The 20,047-nt window shown below is 37.1% G+C and overlaps 9 protein-coding genes across 9 annotated transcripts; 2 read left to right on the forward strand and 7 right to left on the reverse strand.

Moving 5' to 3' along the window:
• Nucleotides 1-1,860: 1,860 nt before the first annotated feature.
• Nucleotides 1,861-6,639, reverse strand: RO3G_10991 (uncharacterized protein; the record flags this gene model as incomplete). The annotated part of the gene is made up of 1 exon (XM_067665575.1): nucleotides 1,861-6,639. The coding sequence occupies one exon, from the start codon at nucleotides 6,637-6,639 to the stop codon at nucleotides 1,861-1,863; it is 4,779 nt and encodes a 1,592-aa protein (XP_067521676.1).
• A 1,942-nt stretch (nucleotides 6,640-8,581) lies between these two features.
• On the reverse strand, nucleotides 8,582-9,461 carry RO3G_10992 (uncharacterized protein; the record flags this gene model as incomplete). Its single annotated transcript, XM_067665576.1, has 2 exons — nucleotides 8,582-9,183; nucleotides 9,281-9,461. The coding sequence occupies 2 exons, from the start codon at nucleotides 9,459-9,461 to the stop codon at nucleotides 8,582-8,584; spliced, it is 783 nt and encodes a 260-aa protein (XP_067521677.1).
• Nucleotides 9,462-10,437: 976 nt separating this feature from the next.
• Nucleotides 10,438-10,766, reverse strand: RO3G_10993 (uncharacterized protein; the record flags this gene model as incomplete). The annotated part of the gene is made up of 2 exons (XM_067665577.1): nucleotides 10,438-10,596; nucleotides 10,650-10,766. 2 exons carry the CDS (start codon nucleotides 10,764-10,766, stop codon nucleotides 10,438-10,440), a joined length of 276 nt encoding a protein of 91 aa, XP_067521678.1.
• Nucleotides 10,767-11,149: 383 nt separating this feature from the next.
• Nucleotides 11,150-11,840, reverse strand: RO3G_10994 (uncharacterized protein; the record flags this gene model as incomplete). The annotated part of the gene is made up of 3 exons (XM_067665578.1): nucleotides 11,150-11,155; nucleotides 11,348-11,635; nucleotides 11,688-11,840. 3 exons carry the CDS (start codon nucleotides 11,838-11,840, stop codon nucleotides 11,150-11,152), a joined length of 447 nt encoding a protein of 148 aa, XP_067521679.1.
• A 1,438-nt stretch (nucleotides 11,841-13,278) lies between these two features.
• RO3G_10995 (uncharacterized protein) lies at nucleotides 13,279-15,059 on the reverse strand (the record flags this gene model as incomplete). The annotated part of the gene is made up of 2 exons (XM_067665579.1): nucleotides 13,279-14,664; nucleotides 14,721-15,059. The coding sequence occupies 2 exons, from the start codon at nucleotides 15,057-15,059 to the stop codon at nucleotides 13,279-13,281; spliced, it is 1,725 nt and encodes a 574-aa protein (XP_067521680.1).
• A 190-nt stretch (nucleotides 15,060-15,249) lies between these two features.
• Nucleotides 15,250-15,767, forward strand: RO3G_10996 (mitochondrial 54S ribosomal protein mL57; the record flags this gene model as incomplete). The annotated part of the gene is made up of 2 exons (XM_067665580.1): nucleotides 15,250-15,256; nucleotides 15,313-15,767. 2 exons carry the CDS (start codon nucleotides 15,250-15,252, stop codon nucleotides 15,765-15,767), a joined length of 462 nt encoding a protein of 153 aa, XP_067521681.1.
• Nucleotides 15,768-15,807: 40 nt separating this feature from the next.
• RO3G_10997 (NADH dehydrogenase [ubiquinone] iron-sulfur protein 8) lies at nucleotides 15,808-16,732 on the reverse strand (the record flags this gene model as incomplete). The annotated part of the gene is made up of 6 exons (XM_067665581.1): nucleotides 15,808-15,838; nucleotides 15,890-16,007; nucleotides 16,065-16,096; nucleotides 16,150-16,282; nucleotides 16,334-16,624; nucleotides 16,675-16,732. 6 exons carry the CDS (start codon nucleotides 16,730-16,732, stop codon nucleotides 15,808-15,810), a joined length of 663 nt encoding a protein of 220 aa, XP_067521682.1.
• Nucleotides 16,733-17,332: 600 nt separating this feature from the next.
• Nucleotides 17,333-17,785, forward strand: RO3G_10998 (mitochondrial 37S ribosomal uS5m domain-containing protein; the record flags this gene model as incomplete). The annotated part of the gene is made up of 1 exon (XM_067665582.1): nucleotides 17,333-17,785. One exon carries the CDS (start codon nucleotides 17,333-17,335, stop codon nucleotides 17,783-17,785), a length of 453 nt encoding a protein of 150 aa, XP_067521683.1.
• A 366-nt stretch (nucleotides 17,786-18,151) lies between these two features.
• RO3G_10999 (uncharacterized protein) lies at nucleotides 18,152-19,784 on the reverse strand (the record flags this gene model as incomplete). Its single annotated transcript, XM_067665583.1, has 3 exons — nucleotides 18,152-18,208; nucleotides 18,283-19,685; nucleotides 19,745-19,784. 3 exons carry the CDS (start codon nucleotides 19,782-19,784, stop codon nucleotides 18,152-18,154), a joined length of 1,500 nt encoding a protein of 499 aa, XP_067521684.1.
• Nucleotides 19,785-20,047: the final 263 nt, after the last annotated feature.

Below are 20,047 nucleotides of genomic sequence, written 5' to 3' on the forward strand. Positions count from 1 at the left end.
GTCTGCTGATAGTATGAGGTCTTTGGATGCTCCATTTCTTGCAGTATCAATCGTCAGTGAGTTTAGATCGGGTTAAACAATCAGAAATCGCCTCATACGACAGATCGGTTCCAAAGAGTACTTTCAAATCACTCTGAGTATCTTTAGTAATAGAATGAGTCATTTTTAATCAAAGTTTGGTTAGATATGTTAAACAAGGGTAAAGCTTGCTTTGCGGTTATGAATAAAACAACAAGTTTATATACTTTTTTATAATATAAACCATGTACCAGTCTCCTAAACATTTGTGTATCGTATATATGAGCCATATAGACTGCATAATTTTACTGATTCTGGATTGAAAAAGCCATTTCTGCAAACTAAGTGTAATCACTTGATGGATTTGAATGAACAAATGCTAGAAAATCAATAGGTTTTCTTACATTTTATGATGCACAGTAGCTAGGGATTTTAACCTAATGTGCGAATTGCTGTGGATCAAGAAAGGAGCTGATACTAAGGATAGAAAAACCTACTTTGGGGGAGAGCATTGAAGCCGGGTCTTTGTCCCACTAGGTTACCATGATAAGATCAACAAAGATCAGCTCTGCTCTAAAAACAACAGTGATACTGAAGAAAAGGATCGGCTTTTGTAAACATAATCATCAAACGACAAGTTCTTTAGCATAACACCTACCAGCAAGGGATCACGTTGATCTACCAGGGACAAAAAAAAGTTCCTGAGGAAAGGGTTTTATTGGCCTAAATGACGATGTACGGTTTTGAAATAATGACAACCCCCTTTTTTTTTTCGACCAAATCCACATGTCTACTGCTTTGATCTGTTGTCAATATCCGATCCAGTTGACGTCTCTAGTATTGGTCAAGTGACTTTATTCACATGGATTGGTTAATACCAAAGCCCTTGGTGATGAAGCAACATGCGTTTACCCCGTATGTATTACCAGCAAAAAAAAGAAACATGGAACACTGTCAAGATCCTGCCCTGAATACGCAACGCATGCTTTATACAACCGTCATCAAACCGACCGAAATCTGCTCGTCACCCTCTCTCAAAACAAGGCCCTTTGTGTGACAAAAGGTCCTGTTGACGGCGCTGTCCATGTTTGCTTCTGTGTTATCTCGTAAGAATAAAAAAGACTATAAAATTCAACGAGACTGAAAAAAGTTATATCTTTATTTAATATTATAATGTCTGGTATTTATACTATTTTCATGGAGGTTTAATTAAATCCTTTTCAAGATACTTTAATTAATTATAACTGTAGATCTAGTGTCAATAAGTTTTAATGTGAGGATCTGTTCCTGGTTATGCAAGTGGACTGTTTTATAATTATTTCTTAAGTAGATCTGATCTTTCATTTATGTTGCATTGCATCAGGAGTTATATTAAAAGCTTGCATTGAGTTAAAGGAGTGGAATTAGTTATGACCGAACAATAGAGAAAAGACTGTAATAAATCTTTGTAAAGCATTCATTACTCTGATTTCTTATAAATTGAATATGAATCATGTTTAAAGTATGTTGGGATACGACATTGCCCCCTTCCAGGTCATAACTACTTCTGGATTTAGATTCATGAGTGTTCAATTGTGAAGACGAGTGTAAGTGAAGTTCTCTGTTTTGTAATATTGAGCAAAGCAATATGTTATGGCAATAATGTAATTCGTAAGTGCATGTTATAAGAATGTATAGGTAGCAACATGTGAAAGGTTTTTTATGTTGACGATTCTACTTGTGAATGAACTGTGGATTGAATGTAAATTGACATTGTAGATTGGATTATTGGAAGTTTTTGAATTATTGAAAGGTAGCGTAAGGCGTTGAGATAATACGTAATAAGATGAATTGCAGTCACGGTTAATTTCTTGCTCTTTTACGGCTTGAATTGTCGTGAGTTTTTCTTGGTCTTTTTTCACTTGAATTAGGTTCAACATTATGTTGTCCATTTCGACGATTCCAGTATTTTAGTATCGGTCTGTTGTCGTGAAAGTGTTTTTCAGGTTCCCAAGTATCATCTTTCGCATCATAGCCTTTCCAACGTACCAAGTATAACCAGTTACCAGGAGTGCCTTTGTGGTCAATTACGGCTTCGACATCATATACCTCAGATTGTTCTTCTGATATTACTTTGATATGCGAAGGTGGAATATTTCGAGGTAAAAGTGCGCCAGTACCATCAACTAGGATATAGCTTCCTCCTTGGTTCTTTCTGACAATTGTATAATTTCCAATGTAGAGTGGATCTGTTTTTGCAGTTCGGTTTATATTCTTGATCATGACTTGACTACCAGATGGTATTTCCTTGATAATTCGATGAGATTTGTTAAACTTGTTTTCGGCAGCAGTTTGAGAAGTTTTGATTTTCTCGCGAATAGCTGGTAAAACAGTGTTATTAAATTTCGTAATGTGTCCATTAAACTGTTTTCTTGTTTCATTATAGTTTGTAGGAATTGACACGTCACTATAGTCCTTGAATTGATTTGGACGTCTAGCAAACATCAGTGAAAATGGTCTTGTGTCGTGTAAGGCAGTTGGCGTGTTATTTAGAGCTTCTTGGGTACTGTCAAGGTATAAGTCCCAGTCATCGTTCTTGCCTTGAAGTCTTTTATATATTATATTCTTTGTCTTTCCAACCCAACGTTCTGCAATACCATTGCTTCGAGGGTGATATGCTGTTATAAGACGATGATCGATACCAGAAACTTCAGTGTATTTACGGATGATATCATTGACATATTCAGTTCCATTGTCGCTTTGGATAATTTTTGGACGACCGAAAAGTGATAGTATGTTTCTTAATGCGAGTGCGATAGTATGTGAAGATTTATCAGGCATTGCTTTGAGTACGCAAAATCTTGTGAATACGTCTACTACAACTAGAATGTAATTGTTTCCTTGAATTGATGTAGTCATAGGTCCGGCAGTATCGATACAGATATGATCCCAGGGTGCATCAGCATAGATTGACGATAATGGATGATATCCATGTTTGGCAACATTAAACTTTTGACAATCAGGGCAGCTGTTGATACAATCTAATGCATCTTGCTTTAAGTTTGTCCAATGGATTCCCTCACTGTGTAGAGTGGTAACCATTGCTTGTGAGCCTCTGTGTCCTTCAAGATGGGTTTTGAGTAATAATTCTTGCCGTTCTTCTGGTGCTGGGGTTACAAGATCATCAGACATCATCATGCGAGTAGTCATATTTGTGTTTTTGGAATTAGCTATGTGAGGTGTGATCCAGGTTTTATGTTGGTTTTTATCCCCTACCAGCGTTCTTTCGGATTCGAAAAGACGCGATAACATATCTGGTAGTACGTTTTGAATGCCAGGTCTGTGTATGATTTTGAAGTCATAATCCAATATTGTGTCTAACCATTGTATCATCATAGAATTGGCGACAGGTTGAGTGTGGATGTAAGTAAGGGCTTTGTGATCCGTGTAAAGAGTGAAAGGATTACCCCATAAAAATGGATGAAACTTCTTGAGAGCAAAAACAATGGCAAGTAGTTCTCGTTTAGTAGTTGAGTAATTTTTTTCAGATGTAGACAAAGCACGAGCCATGAAACCAAGATGACGGATTTGCTTATCAATGATCTGGTAGAGAACAGCACCAATGGAATAATTACTGGCATCTGTTGCAACATAGAATGGCTCATTGAGATCAGGATGATATAAGACTGGGGCAGAAGCAAGTAGCTGTTTAATTTTTGTGAATGCGTCGTCTTGTTCTTGATCCCAAATTTTGCTGGTGAGCTTGCCTTCAAAACGCAATTTATCCAATGGAGCTGTAACTTCGGATAGATTGGGCAAGTATTTCCTAAAGTAGTTTACCAACCCTAAGAAGCGTTGAATGTCTTTCCCTGTGGATGGCTTTTCCCAAGAAAGTGCGTTTGTAACCTTGCGTGGATCGAGTTGAGATCCTTTGGCATCAACACAAAAACCAAGTAGGTAAACAGATGTTTGAGCAAAGTGACATTTGTCAACATTCAGGATTAAGTTAACATTGGTGAGCTTCTTGATGACATTTTGTACATGAGTAATATGTTCTTCATAAGATTTAGAAAAAATGATAATATCATCCACAAATGCAAGAGCATAAGGAACATCAGCTAGGATAGAATTGATAACTCTTTGATAACGTGAAGCAATATGCTTGAGACCAAATGGGCAACCTTTGAACATGTATTGTTGACCTTGAAAGGTGAAGGTTGTTTTGACACGATCAGGTTTGTATATTTGGAAACGATGAAAAGCTTGTCGTAAGTCTAAAGTAGTGAAAATAGTTGAACCTTGAAGTTGATCAAAAATTTCATCAATTTTAGGTATAGGTTGTTTATCATTAGATATCAAAATAGAATTCAGCAGACGAGGATCTAGACATGGTCTATAACCTGTGAGATTTCCATGTAAATCCTTTTTGGGTGCCAAAGTGAGAGGAGAATTCCATTCTGAACTTGGTGGAGCATATTCAATTACTTCATCTTTTAACCATGTATCGACACATTCTCGCATTACTGGCATCAGTTTGAGTGGAATACGGTAAGGTGATCGATAGGCTGTTTTGTTCTTTTCTGTATCAAGATGAATAATTGATTCAGGTACTGTGCAAAAACTATTCTTTGGTATCTGTGCATTTTGATCAAGATCAGGTTTGACTGCAGCCATAAAATTAATTTGTTGATCAGTGGTACCATAAGGGGCATTGTTTGGTTCAGGAGTATCATCGATTTCTTCTTTTGCAGCAGGTTTTTTGTTTGGATGTTTTACAGCTAAATTTGTTATTAAAATATTTAATTTAGGCATCAAATCTAAACCAATGACAGCATCTGTATCAAAGGAAAGTGGAAGAACTTCGAAAATATGTGATGTGTGAATGAGAGTATCATCGTTATCACCATAAATTAAGCTTAAAGCTTTAGAAGTTGTACCAAAACGTTTACTCTTATTATCGTTTGTAGCAAAAATAATAGAACCAGAAACGTTATTATTTATATTAATGTTATTTTTATTAGCGAATGCAATATCTATCGAGCTAAAAGAAGCACCAGAGTCCACAAGGGCAAAGGTGTCGATGTTTTCTATGGTGATAGGTACATACAAAGAATGGTTAGTTTTCACTTCATTCTGTTTGCTAGTTTTTTTCTTACAGTCATAGTTTGTAGGCAAGCTACTAAGATCTATGTCCATACTGCCGTGGCTGTGCTCTTGATCATTCAAGTTGACAGCGGCAGGTAAATGTTTACTTCGATTGTGAGAACCAGAGAAACGAGCAGAACGGAAAGCTTTAGTTGGTCCATTGAACCTCTTGACTTTATCTCTGCTGCATGTAGCTGCATGGTCAGGACTCCATGGTACGTTGGCCGAACATTTGTAACAATTTTTCTTTGTATTTGATGCTTGTGGAGTGACGTTGGTGGCAGTAGTGGCAGTAGTGGCGGTATTGGCAGTGGCAATCCTTTTGAGGACTTTACACTGTTCAGTGGTATGATTACCATTACCATGAACAAGACATTTTGATTTGGGCTTGAATTGAGGTTGGCCTTGCTTGCTTGGACCACTAGCATTTTTGGGATTGTGCATCGACTTGTCAGCACCACTCACAAACGAAATTGGGTTCGCAGGCGATTGAGTTGTGATGTTACGTTTTGTAACACCAGCAGCCATGGCTTCATCATTGCAAATATTTGAGGAGATCACAGTACGAGCCTTGGCAGACACCTTACAAACAGAGTCTTGCTGATTCAAAGGTAAGTTTAGCAAGGAGCGGGACACTTCCTTATATAAGGCGAGAGGCAAAGCACGTTTGAACAAGGCAGCAGTTCTAATATCATCTTGCCATTTTGCTGCGCGTCTGATTCTTTGGAATCGGTCAGTAAAAGCCTCGATCGACTCGTTTTGCTGCATTTTGATGGTCAAGAGTTGATCAATACTGCTTAGCGTCTGAGCGACATCTTGGGTGGCGTACGTATTGATGATGATAGACCTAGCCTCATCCCAGTTCAAGCTTCGACCTTTTAGTACCTCATTAAACCAGGATCTTTGGTCTCTATTCATTTTGATTGGAACCAAGCGCATCCAGTGTTGATCGATTGCAAGTCCGTTGGAACTTACAATTAATGTAAATGTGTCCAGGAGATCTTCTACTGAATCATGAACCTCTACGTCCGTTCTCCACACATTACCAACCCATTGCCATGTAGGAAGATCATTGGGAATGAAATGATCAAAGCGGTTTGACGACTGGTTAATGGATTGTTGAGTTGTTTCAATCTTGGGAGGGTCGCAATAGGTTTGAACTTCCAAAAGGTACTTGATACAGTTTGCAATGTGTGATGCTTCATTGCGAAGGCTTTCCAGTTGATCCATAGGTAAATGGTTTGATACGCCTCTAGCAAACCTTTGTGATACTTCTTGAAGTTGCTGGCGAAGTATAGTCAAGGAATCAGTGTTACCAATACCCAGGAGACTATCATCAGCTGTCTCCATCATGTCAGCATCGTTTTGGTAAGGTAAAACCGGTTCAGTTGCTTCTTGACTTGATGAAGAACGGATATCAGCAGGAACCATAGGGCTAACATCTTGAGCGTTGTTGATGGTGTTGATTTCCATAGGTAAGTTATTTTGAGCGGCCATTTTAGAAAATTGATAGAGCAATAAAATTTAGAATTCGTTGAAAAAAATGTGTTATCTCGTAAGAATAAAAAAGACTATAAAATTCAACGAGACTGAAAAAAGTTATATCTTTATTTAATATTATAATGTCTGGTATTTATACTATTTTCATGGAGGTTTAATTAAATCCTTTTCAAGATACTTTAATTAATTATAACTGTAGATCTAGTGTCAATAAGTTTTAATGTGAGGATCTGTTCCTGGTTATGCAAGTGGACTGTTTTATAATTATTTCTTAAGTAGATCTGATCTTTCATTTATGTTGCATTGCATCAGGAGTTATATTAAAAGCTTGCATTGAGTTAAAGGAGTGGAATTAGTTATGACCGAACAATAGAGAAAAGACTGTAATAAATCTTTGTAAAGCATTCATTACTCTGATTTCTTATAAATTGAATATGAATCATGTTTAAAGTATGTTGGGATACGACAGCTTCCACGCGGCCCTTTTTCTTTGTTGACGTCTAGCTTGTCCATTGGGAAAAGCAACCTGTGTTGATAAAGAATTCATTCTTCCGTCATGGACTGAATAGGGTTCCCTTTTAAAAAAAAATCTGGATCCCACTTTTCGATTTGCGGATCGCTTGATTGACCTGAAAGACAAGGAGTTAAGGTTTATCATCCCATCCTATACTAACCAGCCTCGATTTTGCTGCAGTAGAGAAGGCATGATTCTGTCATCTTACTAGCCAAGTGAGAAATGCATGGTAGTTGCAGTGGACTAGGATTCAAATCAGATGTACAATGGGTAGTTGATGAGGGCTCCAAGGTAGATACACGATCGTCTGATCTAGGCAAGGGGGGGGGCCAGGAAAACGAAAGATGTCCTTGAAAACAACTTTGGATGATGACACGGCCAAAGTAGGAAGTGCTTCAGTGATTCAATAGATGATTTGCAAAATCAAACATCTTTTTATCTTAACCTTGACGATCTCTATGGTGCCATCCCCACAAGTGCCAAGCATGTGAGCACTTTCAACTCAGCATGGACACTTTTGATGCTGTTTGTGCCAAGTTCATGCAAGCAAGGCTTTCAAGGTGAATGAAGATCACTGCTGTAAATGGGTAAAGCTAAAATTGAAAGCTTGCTCTGAATTGATCTTTGCCCCTTCTTTGTATAAAATCTTTATTCTTTACCAACTCTATGCCTTTTTTTTGTTTCTATCTTTTCGACTTTCATCCTTCAAAACGTGTTAGGCGAATGCAAAAGACAAGTTTGATAGAATAGGCTTGGCATTTTCGAGACATCAGATCGCTGCAGTGCAGTTCTCTTGATTTTAGAAAACCAGTTCGGTTTTTGTAAATCAGCGGCATCTCTTTAGGATTTAATATGGATTTGTACAAGATACATCAGTAGCAGTACGTACACTCAGAAAATCAGAATGACCTCAAAGTAACAAAAACCCATGTACTACTGGGCTCTGGTTTTTTTTTTCTGCCTTCTTTTGAGTTATCCCTCGAGCAAGATATCTTTGGTTTGTTTGGTATTCACTGACTGTTTATCATCAGTTGCCAAAAATAATGATCTCTCAGTGAATGTGTCTTGTTCTAAAGCGTACTTTATGGGCTTTTAAATCTGTTCGTAGTCGTTGTATTCATAAAATGTTAACTCAGATTTTAAAACCAATCAGTGAGTGAATAAGCCAAGACAAGTGAAAATCAATCTGTTCATGACAGTGAAACGTTTGATGAATGTGACCAACTTTTTTTATTGAAAAAAGTGTTTAAAGTGTACATTGAATGAAAGAAGAAAGAGAAAGGGGGGGGATGCTGTTATAATAAATAAAATATTTTTTTTTACATATTATCTCCTACACATAATATTACTTTACAAAAAAAGAGATAAAATGCTATATAAACAAAAAGTGAGGGAGGAGGGGGGAAAAAGAAAGGGGGATGTGGATTAAATTAACCATGGACGAAAAAAGGATTTACAAAGAGAGTCTTCTTGTTGGGTGGGAATAGGTTGTTCGAGATCAAATAAGAGTTGATGAGGTAATAAACTTTCAGCGTTGGTTGGAAGTAAAGAATCTTCGAGATCAAAAGGAGAACCAAGAGGATTACGTCTGGTATAATGTTCACCCATCAATAATCCTTGAGACCACTGATTTTGACCAAAAAAGAGTTTGGGTTGCATGGTATTTTCAGCTACGGTAGGAAACATCACTGGTTCCTCTTTATGATCATCATCACCAGGCAGACTGAAATGTCTAAAGGTACAGCGGGCACCATAAGGACAAGAACCGGTCTTGTGAAAAGTACGGCATTTCTGTGTCTTGTATTTCGGGTGTCGTTCAATCTCTCTTAAATCTTGTGCACCGTGAGCATATTGACATTTGGTTCCGTATCGACACTGACCAGTCTCTTCCCAGTTACGACAAAGTTCAGTTTTATAAAGATTCTTTTGTTTCTTTTCATTTTCAATCGTCTTTTTGTTCTTTTTCGTATTCTTTGTATATTCAATCAGTGAATCATTATCAGAATCCATTTCTTCTTTTTTCATGGCTAATAAAAAAAAATAAATGTCAATTTCTTATTGGTTTACACGGAAAGAAAATTTTTCTATTTTTTTTTTTTTTGCCCCAAAATGAATTGAACTTACCTTTTTTTATGACATATTTATTATTCGATTGAAATGATTTGGCTGAATTACTTGAATCACTTTCTTCTTCAGAAAAACAAGTATTTTCAGAAGGAAATAATGGTTTGATTGATTTGGTGTTATTCAAATAATTATCAAATAGATTATAACTAGTACGGTTATCAATAGAAAAAGTAGACATGAGACAGTAAGAAGAAGAAGAAGAAGAAGGAAATATGTCAAAAGGAAAAAAAAAAAGTAGACTTTTTATATTCAATTTCCCTCTCCCCCCCCCTTCTTCCCACCCCAGCCCAAAAATATATATTTTGATCTAGAAGTCAGTCCACTTTTCGCAGTGTCCGATCTTTCGTTCGGGGCAAGAAAAAGGGGGAGAGGGAAGGGGAGTGAGGGAGAAGGATTTGTTCTTGATTGGGGGATGGGTAAGATGCTTTTTTTAATTTCAAATTCCGGTATTTCATCCAGATGCCATTGGATAAAATAATAAGCAGATTGATAGAATTGATAGCTACTGGTTTCATATCTCCTGTTTATGCAATAAAACCAGGACATAATTTATTCTATTTTCTAAAAATCAGTGCGTACATCAAACTCAGCCACTGCAACTCTATCTTTCGGGATAAAGGCCTACTGTCTCTCTTTCTCTTTGTCTGTCAATGACTCCTTTTTTTGAAACGTGAGATCCACTGCCTCCCTTCCCCTTCCCCCTCCCTTTTTTTTATTTATAATAAAATGGATGATCAATAAAACAAGTGTTTGGATTAAAAATCAACCTTATTTATAATAATCAAGTACGGATTGTAACCCGATTTATCTTTATTGTTTTGTATATCAAATCATATCGTATGATTTCATCCTTTTTTTATTTTCAAAAAGAGTGAAAGAGTGTGACGAACGTTATTTCTAAATCATGAAGACAGCATGCTGGTTGTTCCCGAGGATGAGGTGACACCCCCAAGGAATGGGTCCTAGTGAATGAATACAATAACAAACCAAGTGAGTTTGACACTGCTTTATATAGAAATTACACACTGTCATTATCAACCGTTAATTAGGTTCATTAATACTTTGTTATCCTTGGGAACACAAATAGATGTTTATGGTTAAACAACGACTGTAGACTGGACTCTTGCTTTTATTGGGATTGAATGACATCATCATTACAATTTTTGCATAATATGTTTATATTTGACTTCAATGTCCTCTTTTGTAGTCTCCATTGCCCTCCAACGAATACCTAAGCCAGTTTCTTGATTTGGTTTAGGAATAACGTGAAAGTGAACATGAGGAACAGCTTGATTAGCCAGTTTACCATTATTCTATTGGGTTCATTAAATATAAAAGAAATAGATTGAAATGTAAAACCCTTTACTTGTAATACATTGTATTGACTGAATTCACCTGCACTGGCGATCCTTTTTGCAATTGGCAATACATCAATCAAGTATTCATCAGGTAATTGATGCATAAACTCAGCATGATCTATCATATTTCCTATTAGGATGTCTATCCTGCTTATTATTTATTTACATTTAGGAATAATCAACTATTTGAAAGGAATAAGTACTCATTCATTGTATCATTCAATTCTTTACCGAATGCCCTTCACTTAGAGGTTCAATATCCATAAAAGCAAAACTATCTCATTCTTTAATCGATGAACCACCCAATTCAACCTTTACCTTTTCTCTGTTTCAATCAATTTAAAACAAGGAATTTCATTTCTAACATAAACTATCAATCCTACTTTAACCTATTCAATTCATTCTTACCTTATAATCTTACAAAACACACAATCTTTTAAAAGATGATTCATTGTACTTTAATAAAGAAGAAAAAAAAAGTTGCATAAAAAGGAAAAAAAAATACGGTTTATTTCTACAAAAAACAAAACAAATCAGACTCAGATGGCCAGCCATTATATGGTTATCAAGTAGGGATGCTATATGCAAATGAATTAAGAATGACCCAAGATTTGTTTTGCTATTGAGCCCAATATTTGTTGTTGATTTGCTGACTATAGAACAGTGAGATGAATATTGAGGCTTGATATCACTCTTTATTACTTACACTCATCGGACAATCAAAGTTAACTGAACTAGAGAATGGCACCTGAATTGAGATACCAACCACCTTGACTGTAGCTTGTAATTTATAATCCAAATTAATCTTTTCTTGATTTCCTCCAATACCACAGTCTGATAATAATTTAGTTGCTATGGCCGTATCATCTTTATTACTAGGGTCAATCGAAAGTGTAAAAGGAAATTGAATGTTTGTGATCGCATTGGATGAGATGTGTAAATCATTCAAACTGCCTTGTCCAATCGTAACATTATTAAATCCATGGTAATAAACCTAAAATCAACATCAGCCTTTCTTTTCAGCAGCCAATCCATCCTCTTTATACCTGGGCTTCCAAGGATGTGAAAGTGACACTTTCAATATTTGGGTTATTTACAGAAAATCCCAGATCGAGACCCAGATTTAAAACTGTGCCATTGTTTGTGAGTGATGGTGTACCTTGAATACCCGTGAATTCCACAGAGGGCTTTTTAAACATGGCTCCCAACACAACAATCACAATCACAATCGCAATCACAAGCAAAAACAGAATACAACTTATCCAACGACACCATCTTGGACAGCATGTGCAGCATCCACAACATGCTCTATCACAGCAGGATCTTTGTGGTGTCGTATTATATCTCGCATATTTTTCAGTATTCACTGGATAACTATTGATATTGTTGTTGTTCATATCATACATTGGATATGCGTCATAGCTAGGATACGGTTGCTGTTGTTGTTGGTATGGAGCATAACCATGCGACATTGAAATAGATAAAAAAGAAGAGAAAGAGAGAGAGAGAGAAAGAAAAGAGAAAGATAATTATGCCTTATTTAAACTCTTTTCAACTAAATATCGTGTTACTCGCTGAAGCCAATCATCTCTATGCGGTACCTGATTCTTTTAATGTCTGTGCTACACTTGTTTCACGTAGATCTTTCACTTTGAAATCATACTTGCTTTTATATCGCTTCAACCCTCTTTCATACCATTCACTGTCTTCTTTTCTATGCTAAGGTTATAATGACCAAAAGAAAATAAGGTATGTGATTCTGTATGCATTGTATGGTTGCTTTTGGTTAAAATTAGCATGGTTTTGAGAAACACCATCCAAGGGACAAGGTACTTTAAGGAATAATAAAATACAAAGCTAGCTATTTTTAAACACAATCCGTTTCTAAAGCGCTCATCAAAAAAGTACACAAGGCTCATCCTAAAAGAGTACACTATGAAAAGAGCTCAAAAGGAAAAAAGGATGAGAATTACGTCTGTTGAGATGAGTACTACATGGTCCATTGGCCAGTAGCGGTTATCCAAAATAAGCTAGCAGGAGCCCAACTCGTGCTTGTACATTGTTCCCTCGTTCTGATAACTGCAGCGAACGATACTGTTCGACAACAACACATCGACTTCTTGTTCACTTTTATTTCACTTCCCTTGTATTATTGACTATCAGCTTTATTTTTATAAAGCTCAATACATCTACTTTGTTTTTCTCGACTCGAGCCATTCGTACTTTATAAAGTAACTTCTGCAACCTTGCCTTTTTTGTAGCTTTGAAGGCAATGTATTCAACTTTTCACCACGCTTGTTATCATCACCTTCTTCTTGGGATAATTCACTTCAATCGATAAAAACCAACGAATAATCTCATATACATCTTTTCTTTTTGGTACACAAAATGAATAAAAAATCCAAATTCGTTTCAAAGTTTACTCATACACTTTGTTGATTCACTTCTACTTTTAAAACATGACATGTACTACTCATCCATAGCACATTCAACTATGTATATTTTAACGCAAAAAAGACCTTGACACATACTGTTTTTACTAAAAAACAGTACGTATCTCATAAAATAACAATCACTTGATGCAAATTAACAATAAAGGAGAGCAACAAACAAAAGTAGCTTTTTTTTTATTTTGTATTAAGCATTCAGGATACCGTTTGACTGTTGCTGCTGCTGCTGTTGTTGTTGTTGTTGTTGTTGTTGTTGTTGCTGTTGTTGTTGCTGCTGCTGCAGTAGTAATTGTTTTGATTTGTATTGTCTTGGGTATCTTTCTTTTAGTTCATATTGTATCCTTCTTTCTTCCTCTGTTAATAATGGATCTTCCAATGAACGGATAACAACATCTTCCGGCATTGTTTCTTCCATCACTTCTTCTCGTTCTTGTTGTTCTTGCTCTTGTTGTTCTTGCTCTTGTTGTTCTTGCTCTCGTTGTTGTTGTTGTTGTTGTTGTTGTTGTTCGGCCAGCTTCATTTGACTAGCACGAAACATGCGTGCATATATTGAATCTATTTTATTACGCAACTGAGACACATCCTCTTGAACCTTCCATTTTTCACTTTCAATTTCTCGACGCTTTGAATCTATCAGATCTTCCTTTTCTTTAAATTGATGCAATCGTGCTGTAAAAAGAGAAATCTTTGTGTGAATCAGATGGGTCATCAATTGTCGCGTATCGATCTCTGTTCTGTCTTCCATGTCCGCATCTTCCTCTTTTTCTTTTTGTTCATGAATGGTTGAGAACGCTACCTCTGGCTTTACGTTAGAAGCAAGAAAAGCGACCACTGACATAATGGGATTATCTACTTTATCTGTCGTGTTCACATCAAGTAATCCGCGTTTTCTGATGTCAGGATCAATACGAGGATCTGCAGTAGGTAATTTCAAGTAACGAAGTATACACGCCTCCCGACTTTTACTGGACACATGCTGTACAATCTTTTCCCAATCTGTTGGAAACATCTCCAATCCTTCAAGTAACAAAAGGTCTTCCTGCTCTGACCAAACATCCTCATCTTTCACTGCCTTCCTGTAATCCTCCTTCTTTGTGCCCTCAGGTAAACTGCCTGCTTCATAGCATTTGGTACATAGAAAGATGGATTTGTTTTGATATCCTTCAATCACTTTATGTGTTGTGTTACAAAAGGCGCAAGGCTTTGTCTGTTCGTTTGTCGAATCAAAAATATTGTCACGTAAATCCAGGTTGGTACAAAGCGAAACAGCAGTACCATTCTGATTGTCGAGTGTAGTGGGTGCATCACGATTTGTTTCTGCATGTTCAAGTCCTCTAGCGAATTCACAGCGACTTGGTTCTGTAGTTTGGGGTTTTTCTAGTTTTATATCTGATATATCGTCTGTAGTAGTAGTAGTAGTAGTTTCTATGTTGCTAGTGTTATCGGGTGAAGAGATAACCAATGGAGACGGCATGTCTTTGGCCAAATGTAAGCCTTTTGGTAATTGCGCTACAATTTTAATTTGACCAGCAAATGGAGGCCCAATAGCAGTAGGCTTAGCACTTGGGTCCATCTTGACAAATAGGGTATAAGTACTCTTTTATTCTCGTCGGTATTTTGTGCATTTACCTGATAATTAATGAGGCCCCACTGTTCAAGAAATCCGTGTATACGAATGATGGCACACACATCACCTGTCATGTTTCTTCTGCAGGCGGTTACTGTTAAATACTCTAGAGGGTTGAGGCGATACGTGTTGACCATGAAATCACGGTATTCTTTGTAAATGGATGGTGTTTTGGATTTATTTTTATTGTTAAAGAATTCAGGCAATCCACGCATTTCGTTTACATGAATAGTAGATAAATCAAACCAAGCAGCATAAGAAGGAATAATAACTTCATGCTGTTGAACTGGCATAAATGGACGCGCAACTTGTTCTAATCTAGGTTTCTTTGCTACAGACATGTTGTATGGAAAAAAATGTATACAAATAACGGAGATTGAAATAGGTTCATTCATAAGCTGAATGAACAACAAGCCACAATCCCCCTGCTTGGTTAGAAAAAGAGGGGTGGGGGGGACTCTCGAAAAAAAAAAGTTGGAAACAATTCTTTCTTTTTCTTCACCCTGGAAAATGTTGCAAAATATTCGCATAATGACAGGTAAAAAAAAAAAGTAATCCTAATACTTTAAGCATAAGCTAATGAAATATAAAAAGCACAATGCTGCAGTCGTCGTTCACTTTACACCAGCCGTTCATTATTCATTGAAAAGACATCTAATATTCAATCAGTCGCAGAGCAATTTCAATTATCACCCAACACTTTATCCCAAGCATTGACACATAAATCATTCAAACACGGAAAAGTGTCCAACAATGAGCGTCTTCAATATTTAGGTCGTCGTTCTATCGAATATTTTGCTGTCGACTTGAATAAGGCTAAAAGTGCAGAAGAATTAAAGACGATCATCAAGCAAACACTTGAACCTCAACACTTGGGGGCTAGATTTGATGCTTTAGGTCTGGAATCAAACGTGCAGTGCACTTTGCCAGGAGGTCAAATTTCTCCTTCTGTCAAGAGTCAAGCCGTACAAGCCTTGGTGGGTGCAGTATATCACGAACGAGGATTAAATGCAGCAAAAGAATTTGTAAAGAAAAACATTTTTGTTTAATAAAATCCACACACAAACTTTTTTTTATTATTTAAATAATTTAACGATAAGGATGTTCGGCTTGCAAGTTTCTGCAGAAAAAAAAAGATCAGTGTTTGTTTATTTTATCCTCTTTGTCCTACCTGGCAAGTTCAACTTCCCATTTGTCACCGTTGGCTAAAAGCTTTTCTTTGTTGTAAAGGAGCTCTTCGTGGGTTTCGGTAATGTATTCGTAATTGGGTGTTTCAACAATAGCATCAACTATGTGTATATCCTTTTAGTCAATTATCTCTTACCAAGCAATTCCTATCCACTTACCAGGACAAGCTTCTTGACAGAAACCACAGTAGCTGAGAGTAAAGATTGAGTATACATTTTATAGAGATCGTAACTGTAAACCTACATGCACTTGGTCATATCGATATCATAACGTGTGGTACGACGAGAACCATCTTCTCTAGGTTCAGCTTCAATAGTGATAGCTTGAGCAGGACAAATAGCCTCACACAATTTGCAAGCAATACAACGTTCTTCACCTAAATACATTTTTGTCAGTTTTGCTCATTTTCCCTTTTCTTCCAACGAACCTGATTGATAACGACGAAGAGCATGTTCTCCACGGAAACGAGAAGAAAGAGGACCCTTTTCGAATGGATAGAAAATGGTGTAAGGAGGACGGAAGAAGTTCTCGAGAACGACCCACATACCACGCATCAATTCTGTCAACAACAAATGTTGAGCGGCCACATCGAGAACACCTGGAGGCTTTCCAGAAATTTGGTGGTTGTTGTCTTTGACAGGAGAGGCATGTTGAGCAATGCGAGAAGAGCTGAATTGTGCCAATTGACTTGCAACAGGTGCTGCGATGAAACGAGAGGCTATAATATAAGGTGTTATAGATCAGGTAAAGAATCAAAAAAAGGATTACCTGTGAGACTAGGTCGAGCAGTAGTCAAAGATCTATTGAGTAATCTAAGGTGATTCATTATAAGAGTGGGGAGGGATTTTATATTAAAGATACTCAAGAAAAAGAAGGTCCAAACATCAAACCTTTCAACACCGTTGTCTCCCCCATTCAGGTGAATTAATTGCTGACGTCTCAATCGGAGATTGGTATTCCTTTTTTGGGAATTCGGTGACTTTTTGCACTTGCTTTTTTCCTTGTCAAATTTTTCTGCCCTTGTGCTTACAATCAACCATGCTGGCACTCAGTCGTTCTTTTGCAACACTATCTGTCATTCCAGCTACAAGACTAGCAGCAGGTACTTTTTATATAAAGTGAATTGAACTATGAATAACCGATTTTTTTATTGTTCTTAGCTCGTGCTTATGCTACCGTTGGAGATAAACAATCTCGACATCCAGCACTTCACAAAGATAATGCTCCAGATCTCAACAAATTAGACACTATTCTCGACTATTCCTCCGAGAAACCTGATACATTGGATCAAAAGAAGACCTTTACACCTCACCGTCCTACCGATGTTGTACTCAACACAGTCACCGATATCATTGATACACCTCTTAGCTCCATTGAGCAACGGGATTTGATGAAGAAAGCGCTTGTTGTAAAGCGAGTGGTTAACATGAATGGTAAAGGTAAACAGCCTTCCATGTATGCCCTTGTTGTTGTCGGCAATGGCAATGGTCTCGCTGGTTACGGTGAAGGTAAAGACGAAGAAGCCACTCGGGCTATCCGTAAGGCTACTAACCGTGCCATCAAGAACTTGAGATACTTTGAACGCTATGATAATCGTACATTGTCCATGGACCTCACTCATAAATTTCATGCCACCACATTAGAACTTCGTGCTAGACCTCCAGGATTTGGTATTCGTACAAACCATTATGTGCACGAGATTTGTAAATGTATTGGTATTCAAGACATCAGTGCCAAAGTGAGAGGATCAACTACACCTATGAATGTCATCAAAGCTGCATTCGAAGCATTATCAAACACAAAGCAACCTGAAGATATTGCAAAAATGAGAGGAAAGAAGTTGGCAGATGTTCAGCATGTGTATTTTGGAGGCAATTAAAGGAAACAAAACTTGTATAATAGTATTCATAATAAAGGTCAAAAAGGAAAAAAGAGTAAAGGCAAAAGTGGGTGCTTTTTATTATTGTTTTACATTTCCATTGACAAGTTTTGAATTTCATCTTTATCTATCAAGAAGAGATCATTCATGTCTGGAATTGGATCATATTGTTCATAACACGGTGATTCATTCAGCCCATTTAACGTTAATTCTTGCTTCTGCAGATCTGTCAAATCTGAGAAAATCATTGATTGTGGCTGTTGCTGTGAATAGGATGTCTGCTGTTGTGCTGGATAAACCGGGCTGGAAGCTGCTGACCATCCCATTTGATTTTCCAAAAATGCCATCGAAAGTGGCCGAGGCTTTTCACTGTTTATTGGCACGTTGGCTGTGCCATGAAAATAGGCAGACGACGGGCGCTTTCTATGTTGCTCGTTAAAGTATTTTACAGTTTCGATCGATGGAGATTGCATCGATAGTGACTGCACCATCTTTACTGTAGACAAGTACCATCTACTGGCCATCTTTTTTGCCATTGCATCTTCAGTATGCAACATTTCGTGCTGGTGTATAGTTGCAGCAGCAGCCAAGCAGTGTATTGTATGCTGAACACCTCGAATAGGTAAAGCAAAAACATGTACGGGAAACCTTTTTTGTAATGACTCTGCAATGCTAGTGATATTTGAGGCAGCATTGACACACAGTCTTCGGTGAGGGTAAGGTGCAAAATTGTATTCTGTTTCGTCAAGCGGGTTTTCAATGTAACTTCGATGTAATAAGATGATGCAAAAGTAATAAGTCATGTAGATAAGTCCAATGTAAGGATCTTGTGTTGTTTGTGATTCTGCAAAGGAATCTTGCGATATTTCATAAAAAAAATTTTCGAGGTGTGTATGAATTGAAAACAACCAAGATTGTTCTTCTACTGTCTGTTCTTTTGTGCGTTGGTTGCCTTGTGTTTGCTTTCTGATCGTGAATCGTCTTTTAATAGAATAAGTAACAGACAAGATTTTGGATAGCTGAATAAGTATATTATGATTTGTGATTGCATCTTCATATACAGAGTTCTCCTCTGTCGTGGCAACAGGATAACCAGCGACACACTTTGAAGCTTCAAAATAAGTATCACGTCCTTGTTCGATGCTCACAAAAATATCATATGTAAAGGTTGCCCAAAACGTCCTTTTACTAATTTCAGCTTCAATGCCTTCCCCGTCTACTTCCGATAAACCCAAATCTATGCACATTCTGGCAGCTATTCCCAAGTAAGCATATGATCGGTGAAAGTACCCAATCCTTTGAAAGTACTCTTGGTACTTTACCAACAAGATGAGTGCCTGTATTGTTGATACTCTAGGTACATCAAAGAAGTCATCTAGCAGTCCAAGTGCCTTTTGATAATAAGTGTATCCAGGTGGTATCAAATTGCTGCCATTGTAGCCCAATTGACTCAAGGACCATCTTGAAGCGACTGCACACATTGCATAAAGCAGTAAGCGAGAAGGTGACGTTGTCGTACTGTGCATTTGTTTAATCAATGACGATTTGTGAATCATAGGAATATACTTGTGAACATAATCAAAATAAACATCGACCAATGGCTCAGCTTCGGTTACTATTTGTTTATCTGCTAAAAGATGTTCTTTTATGGGTTCTTCTGCTGTAACAGGATGACAGGAGAAGAAGGCAACAGTCGATGAAAGTGGGGAATCAGAGACTGAAGAGATATCAGGTTGGGTATCATAATAATAGTGATTGATCTTGTTAGGTGGTATTCTATCTTGTCGTGATATTGAGTCATTTACATAAACTGCCTGTCCAATTTCATTAATAGTGAATCTGTCTATCTGGGAATTAAGGTGGTCTGTGGTATAAGGCGCTGAAATAGAAATTCCAGAGACTGTCATTTACATCAATATTTTTTTTTTCTAAATATTTTTTTTTTCTGTTTGTCAATACCTTCTGCATTATTGTCATTTTTCAAGGATCCATCAAGCATTTTTTGAGTTACAGATGTATCCGTCAGCCTTAAAGCATTTTCTACTCTTTTAAGTCTATTTTCTACACTTTCTATGTATGACTTTGGTGGACCTTTTTTTGGCATTTTTATAAATACGCATTCTGTGTTTGTCTTTGAGCACCGTGCACAAGGCTGTTTACCATCACATTTGACCTATAATTATTATCAATTAGCTTGCATATCAACAGTAATAACGAGTTAAACAACCTTTCGTTTTCTACAGTCATCGCAAGCTCGACTTG

Source organism: Rhizopus delemar, genomic scaffold (assembly GCF_000149305.1).
Source record: "Rhizopus delemar RA 99-880 supercont3.8 genomic scaffold, whole genome shotgun sequence".
Classification (NCBI taxonomy): Eukaryota; Fungi; Mucoromycota; class Mucoromycetes; order Mucorales; family Rhizopodaceae; genus Rhizopus; species Rhizopus delemar.